The 8294-nt window shown below is 35.9% G+C and overlaps 1 protein-coding gene across 1 annotated transcript in view; it reads right to left on the reverse strand.

Moving 5' to 3' along the window:
• The window catches only part of LOC134651423 (circadian clock-controlled protein daywake-like), a 360230-nt gene extending 352433 nt beyond the window's left edge, over positions 1-7797 (reverse strand). The window contains exons 1-5 of the mRNA XM_063506528.1: positions 7637-7797; positions 4018-4240; positions 3379-3509; positions 2258-2413; positions 1747-1923 (exon numbers count right to left, since the gene is read on the reverse strand). Of these exons, the coding sequence (XP_063362598.1) occupies positions 1772-1923; positions 2258-2413; positions 3379-3509; positions 4018-4240; positions 7637-7697 (723 nt within the window). The 5' untranslated portion in view covers positions 7698-7797 and the 3' untranslated portion in view covers positions 1747-1771. The remainder of the gene's footprint in view (positions 1-1746; positions 1924-2257; positions 2414-3378; positions 3510-4017; positions 4241-7636) is intronic.
• Between the last annotated feature and the right edge of the window lie 497 nt (positions 7798-8294).

Here is an 8294-nt window from a genome sequence, read left to right on the forward strand (position 1 = left end):
CAAGACCAAGTGCGGGTAGTTCGAAAAACTCGCGCGGTTAGAAGATGCTGATGTCAACTTAAGCCAGTCTTCTCCGAGACCACGGGGACAACGCCGTCCTCGAAACGTCGGAGGTAAATCTTAAAAACTTAGATACGCGATTAAGTCCCGTTGTACAATGTAATATTATGCTTCTTAAAGATAAAATCCGAAGTCCGAGAGTGACCCCGAAGCTAGCCGGTTAATTAAGCGTAAAATACAGTTATTTCCCGATGCCCCGGTCCATTTGCATTTCTATAAGGAAATTATGCAAACGAATCAATAGAAGTCCCAAGAAATTATTACATGAATTTTCACGCTCCGCTATTTTACTTGGCGAACTTGAAAACGTAAACACCATTCGAAACTTGTTACGAAGTGAAATGTTTGCGAATTTATTTATTCCAGTACCTATTTAGTCAGTTATTTAGACCGGCTTGATAAAGATCCTTTTTTTTTCATTCATTCATTCATTTCTATCCATATTAATAATATCAATATGTTCCTATACTAATATTATACATAGGTATATGCAAAAATAATCTCTAAAGCGCTGGTGGCCTAGCGGTAAGAGCGTGCGACTTGCAATCTGGAGGTCGCGGGTTCAGACCCCGGCTCGTACCAATGAGTTTTTGTGAACTTATGTACGAAATATCATTTGATATTTACCAGTCGCTTTTCGCTGAAGGAAAACATCGTGAGGAAACCGGACTAATCCCAATACGGGCCTAGTTTACCCTTGGGTTGGAAGGTCATATGGCAGTCGCTTTCGTAAAAACTAGTGCCCACGCCAATTACTGGGATTAGTTGCCAAGCGGACCCCAAGCTCCCATGAGCCGTGGCAAAATGCCGGAACAACGCGAGGAAGATGAGATGATGATGCAAAAAATAATCTCTCAGTATACTTTAAATTTGCCTTTGCACAGTTCATTGAAGAGTACATCATGGCGGCCTTAACGCTAGACATTTTGATGAAATTTGTCAAGTAAAAAGCTACACCCTGCTTTGCAAGGCCACTTTTGTATATCCACGCCATAGGTGAGGCAGAGGAAATGTCACAGACAAAATCCCACGCGGGCGGAGCCCGGGCTTAGTTAATCTATACTGTCTTTCTTTTCTCATGTAGGTTGAACGCTATAATCAAATAAGATCCTAAATATCTTTGTCTAATCTAATCAAGAATAGAGGTACCTACGTAAAAATGGACAGCGTTTTGTATAAATTTAATTCGAATTAGGCACTTTATGTTGAAAGGAAAATTGGATTATTTCCCGGCAACCAATGCACACTTTTGTACAAGAAACTGTCAAATTTTGCTATTTGAAACATTTATTTTATTTTATCGTAAAGCGAAACATTATTTTGTGTCAATAATTTGAGCACCTGTGTCGAACGTCGGTAAATAAAGATAATAAAATAAATTTCGCGATAGACCCGAGGTATGAGTTAATGTGGGGCATTATCTATGAAAAGGTACCTACCTTATTATCGATGGAGCTTACGTCGCACAGCGTCAGGTGGCATTGTATTTATATCGGAGCATCGTTAATAATGGCGTAAGCGCCATCGACATTATGGTCCCTTTTCATAGATAACGTCACATGTAATTTTACTTTATAACCTAATTTATGTAATTGATCCCATATCATATAAAGGAAGCCAAGGGAACTCATAAGAAGAACCAAAAATGGTGGGTATTTAGTTTAATTTTTTAATAATCACAGCAACCCATACCTATAAAATAACAGGTAAGTTAATACTGCGCAATGTCGTTTATCGGTACGCTTTTCAAAAACGACATTACGTTTTTGAACATCTTCTTCGATGCGGCGTCCACAAGAGGCCGGCCGAATTCAATGGAAATCTGCTTCCAGTTTTCGTTCAAGAATTTTAACATGGCGTCACCTGATAAAAGATAAAATACAAGTTAGTGAAACTCTAAACCTTAAGGGTCTCCGATCTAAGGGGCTTTGAATGCAAAAGTTGGCTTTACCTACTCCAAAAAATATCTCTCTATTTAGATTCCGAATTTATTATCCATATTATATTTTTGAAATAAACTATTTCATATTAAAATAAGGGTTTTTAAGTGTTTTCAGTCCCGAAAGCGAGACTGCAATGTTTTTATCTTTTTAATTTTTGACTGACCATAAACTACGCACTTTGCGACCTATTTTTTAACCGGCAACGTCGACTTTGCCATCCATTTTTGAGAAAAGGTATTATAATTATCACTTACTCAGTTCCTTATTTCCATTGAAGAGGTTGGTAAGACTGAAGTGCGCGTTGTCTCTGACGTCGAAGTCGAAGGAATACTTGGTAGGGACCATGTGGTCCTTTCCTTGCGCGTCCTTTTCAACTTCGTAGTGCATAAGCAGTTTGATAAAGATGTTTTCTGAAAAAAAAATAACGTAATTTCATAAGTTGACATGACAACATATACATGTATTATATGAACTTGGTTCTTCTAGGACAATTTGTGCATTTTTATTAGTTCACTAAACCAATACACCGCCACATCGTCATCATGCACCACATTTTATGCAGAATACAATACATGATTTACCTACTTATATACTTACTTAATATCATCACATTGCCACAAATGATAACATTAAAACATATAAGGATCTAATGTAGGTAGGTAGTAGGTAAAAACTGGCTTCACTCGCTTTTATTGTATTTGGATAATACCTACGTATCGAAATAAGATAGAAAACGTATTATGTTTAACAGATTAGGGCTCGAGCCCGAAAAATTCATCTGAGATAATTCATACTATACTTTTGTGTGCATTTCTACAATGTAAACTGATAACTAGTATTCATTATTTATTTCAAAAGCATCCAAAGCCACACGAACCTAAAAAATAGTATTCGTAAATTGTAATACCAGGCATAGATATATAAGTACATACTCGTATGTTGCTTAAATATTCATGCCAAGTTGTATGTTATTTCAGCATGTCGTTATACCAGCCATACTCTAAGTGTGTTCCGCGGAACCCTAGGGTTCCGCGACACCCCTGCAGGGGTTCCGCAAGAATTTAGAACACTATGCTTTAGTCGCCTCGAAAAATTTTACTATGCCGCCAACGTATTGCAGGGTTCCATCAAGTAGGTATTACGCTTTCCAAAAGGATTCCATCAAAAAAAAGTGAGAACCGCTGCGTTATACAATGAGAGCGTAACTTCAATTGTGTGGAAGCGTTTTTCTAGCGGCGGGCTCGTGTGACTCGGTCACTTTAGAGTGTTGCTGTTAGTACATATTCGCTCGCCTATATATAAGTATGCAATAAATTATTTTGGCACAAAATTCTGCCGTTGAATGCAATGCAACCATGAATGGATTTTTGCTTACTCATTTTCAGTTTCATCTGTCCATCACCAGTGATGGGCAGGATCAAGATCCTTCCGGAGGCAATGTAGTGTCCCTTGATCGAAGCATCCATGTGGAAAGATACCGACAGGGTCTTCTTTTGAAGATTCCATCTGGAAAGATAATTTTTATTCCAAAAAATCACACAAATATTTTAATTTATTATAATAAGCACAGGTATCCCATATATTATACTACTCTTCGCAGATAGGTCTTTTAATCCGTCTTAGACCTGGTCGGAAAGGGGCACAGGACATTATATTATGGGGGGAGTATTATATTATGTCAACTGTCATATTTATAGTCTTATAATCATTGCACCTCGCGTAAAACAATTATTTAATTAATACTGGTAAGTACTCATGTAAATGTACTCAAGAACCAGAAACGGGAATCTAGTGATCAGTTTTCATAATTAACATTAACGTGAGTAGTCTTGAATCAGGAATTAAGTGAGACACTGCCCATGGAACCAGCTAAGAAGTTAAGTTATGTAAATCAATTACATTTTTAGTGCATTTCCAATATACCTAATTTCTAATATTTAACAAAAATACCTATAACTCATCATACGAAAGCAGACCTAATGCCAATTAGGGATAAAAAAAAAGTTTTCCTTACTTCACGTTATCAACTGTTGCTGCCTTCAAGCCCTTCAGTTTTCCCTCTTTAAGGCTGAACTGGAGACCCGACAAGTCGAAGGCAACATCATCCATGTTCATAACGTCTAACACTTCCACTCCTTGCTCTGGCAGACCGGACATGAATACGGGGAAGGCCTTTTGGAACGCTGGGGTCATGCAGGCCGAGTCTTCGAGGTTGCATTTACCCACATCAGGTAGCACTGAAAAAGGAAACAATGAATCTAAATGTCACATATCGTCAAACCGTGCTTAAAACGAGCATTGCTTAATAGGATAAAAAAAATCTTAACTAGGACAAAAAGCGACCATGTAGGCTGGAAAACAGAGCCACCAAAATTGTGTAGCCAAAATATGGTGGAATTTTATCACTTATTTTGGCCTACATCTTATTTTAGCCGAGTAAATAATAGTATTAGTTAAATAGGTAGATCAATAAGATATATTCATCTTCCTCGCGTTGTCCCGGCATTTTTGCCACGGCTCATGGGAGCCTGGGGTCCGCTTGGCAACTAATCCCAGTAATTGGCGTGGGCACTAGTTTTACGACAGCGACTACCTTCCAACCCAGAGGGTAAACTAGGCCCTTATTGGGATTAGTTCGCTTTCCTCACGATGTTTTCCTTCACCGAAAAGCGACTGGTAAATATCAAATGATATTTCGTACATAAGTTCCGAAAAACTCATTGGTACGAGCTGGGGTTCGAACCCGCGACTTCCGGATTGCAAGTCGCACGCTCTTACCGCCACCAGCGCTTCACCTAAGATATATTAAGCAGAGCTAATAGATCGGACTTGTTACAAACACAGAGAAGGGTCGTTTTTCCACGGGAAAATGGAAAAAAATGGACATCGTGAAAAGTATGATATCATGTGGGAATTAATCTTAATAGCTTCAACTTGTATAGGAACTCAACGCCGATACACAGCCCCCGTACCTACCCAAGTTGCAGTTGGGATTTGGGATGCAGTCCGCCTGTAGCTCTAAGCTACGAAATCCGTTTCTACCCAGTGAATATGATAAACATAACACATAAATATGATAACTACGCAACGCAAAAAGTAATTTAGTTCTTTGAAAACGGACAATTATGATAATGACCTTCAATTCAATCAATTAAAGGCTAAGTCATCGTTCAAGTTACATTCCTAATTAAAATACAATCGGATTGATACAGCAACCTTTGTACAAGATAATATAGTATGCGAAATGCCATTACGGACTCAAGGAAAACCTGCATAATCTGGATTACTTCTCGCATGGCAAACGCAAGATCAAATGTAAGGTTAGCGAGTTGATGAGACCTTAAATCTCTTCAGGGTTCCGTACCATAAAATAACTAGCCTGGACACTGTTTCTATTTTCTGAAACATGATACTACGATTAATTTGGTAGACTCGGAATTTTAGTCAAGTAAAATGCTGCAAATTATCTGCATTTGTTTCTTTGATAACAATAAATTATTACGTTAGGTAAGTACATACCTACAATATAACCTACACTAAAGAAAAACGCGACTAAAGTGGTTAATACGTTTTGGAGATAAATGGATCGGTACATTCATTTTGCGCACAAACAGTCCTTCACCCTAAAAATATAACATTAAAGAGTAACATTTTAATAAAATACGCGTGAATCCGATTCGCACTTAAGTGGATTATTATTGTTACGTGACGTAACAATTACTTAGGACGTAACTTACGTCCTAAGTAAATGTGTATAATATGTTCAAAACATATCTTTTACACATGCTTCTCAATCAAGACAAGTGTGGATGCAAAGAGCCAGCAGCGACTCCGTGCAGATGACCGTGAACTCCCGTGACCATGACTTTGATTTGATTCCATTGTCATCGAGTGGGGTTTCTTGATTAAAAGCTTAATCTACCTATATCACTTAATATCTATGACTGTGTGATTCTTTCTATAGAAAAAGTGTCGGATGCCCCGGCACGGACCCGGGCCTTTCTAACGAGAGTCATCCTTAATGGTAGGTAATAATTATTTTTGTTGCAGGTACTTATATTCTCTTGAAACTATATCGAATATCCGAAGTGAGTGAATTTTCACATTGTATTATGTATATTCATCCTAAGATATTAAAACAAAAGTGCATATTGGAAAAAATTCCTACTAATTATGCTTAATCGACATCGGTAAACCGCATTCAGTATTTAATGAGGATCGATTAAATAGACACGTAATAAATGCAATAAAAAGGTCATTCATTTGTAATTAGCGCCGTCACTAAATCTAGATAATAGTTCCGTATACAGTTCAGTACAGTTAGAATACTGGTCAGGCCAGTGTTGAAGGTTCCACAGCAATATGGCAAAAACGCCAAGCCCGTCTGTCCATCCCTCTATCAAAATGTCACACACATTTTACTCGAAAACTATAAGCTATATTTTAATGAAATTTGGAACTTAGGTGTAGTTTGTGAGCCGCAATTTAGTTTAGAAGTTAAAATTTGAAAACAAAATTTGGAGGGTACTTCATACATGTTACTGAACGTAAAAAAAATATAAAAATCAATGTGTGGCACATCATTCGATAGGACTTTGAAAACAACTTTTAAATAAATACTAGGTATTGAAAATAATGGCTTCGAAAGTCCGAAAAAATTTGAAAAAAGTTACGAATATATAACTTAGTTAAATACTTTTAAGGTCAGGTGGGGTATTAGTAAGAGAAACATTGTTTATTTTTCTCGTCGTAAGAAAAACCGTATACGTATGAGGAAAGTCCTTCTACATAAGTATTTTTAAGTTAATTTTATTTATGCAATATTTTAATTTTTTGTATTATCATTTAATTTAGTTTTAAATATGTCTCGAACTGTTTATTTTCCCGACAAGGGTTTCTCTTGCCCCATAGTTTCTCTTATCCCACCTACTACCTAACCGTAACGAGATAACGAGTACATTGTAATATATTGTAATTTTTTTACTATTTGTTTAAATTGATAACTAGAATATTAAAATACAACAATATAATAACACTATACTAAATTATAAAACCAATTTATTACTAAATATGTGCGTATCCAGCCACCCCCATATACACGTAACTAGTATGCGATTAGTTCCTTGCAAATAGGTACTAAAATTTGTTTACTAACATGCTAATGCTACTAACTAGAACATAAACTATTTATTGCCTGCATTTAGAAAATATTTTAGGCAATATCAAGATAATATTATAAATTCGTACAGAAAATTAATTATACTACTTAATATTTTTCTTTGAACTATATTGCTCAGGAAATGAGGATAGCGGCTTTTACAGCACCCTAAAGGCAGAGTGCCCAGAAGGTTATTTATTATGTTAGTACAATGAAAATATCTACAAAAAATATTCATATAAATTCATATTTAAAGGCAACAGCAGTAAAATACAAAACTTATCCTGAAACCCGCTGAGTTATAAGAAATGACTACGCAAATTATAGTTAGTATGTATTTATTAAAAATGAAAAAATAGTAATTATTTCAAAAATATATAACAGTTACATATATTAACATCAGTTGTTTCTCTACTTGTACATATTTAGCAACGTAATCATTTCAAGAGTTATATTTCCTATAAAAATACTTTACCTGCACAGTAAACGAAATTCACAGCCATTAGAGAAACGACAAATTTAAATATAACACCCATTTTGTAAATTATAAAATCCAACAACAATTATTAAATTACACTAGGTCTTTGGTGGCGCTCAAACTCGAAAGTGAGTCAGGAATCATCGGACCTTCGTTATATAGGTCTCGAATATAGTCACGGCGACCGCTGCGCCACTTAGGTCATTATAGCGTAGTGGCCATTTTCCGACAATTATAAGCAACAAGCTGGAACATATTATTATATATAATTATATTATTATTCTATACCGGCGCGGCGTTGCATCTAGTTGTTGTTTGAGATGCCATCTTCTTCGTTAACAGTAACTGGTGTGGACGCAATTAAGCAATACTGTTTCAATCCAAAAAATTAAAATTAATAATTTAATCACTTACTTAATGAATAATTAATATTATTATTATTTTATTATTTTAATTTACTTAGTCAATAATTTATATTTTTATAACAATCCAAATGCGATCAAGAAACGTTACTACTTATAAAATGGGGATTTAACAATTTTGCTGTAATAAGCTTTCGTTGAAACAAGCAAGGAGTGTTGGAACTAGCTTACAACAAGGTAGGATATTGGGTTGGCATGTGCAATGTGCGTTGTTCCTGTAGGTACCAGTATAA

Source organism: Cydia amplana, chromosome 10, assembly GCF_948474715.1.
Source record: "Cydia amplana chromosome 10, ilCydAmpl1.1, whole genome shotgun sequence".
NCBI classification, from domain to species: Eukaryota; Metazoa; Arthropoda; class Insecta; order Lepidoptera; family Tortricidae; genus Cydia; species Cydia amplana.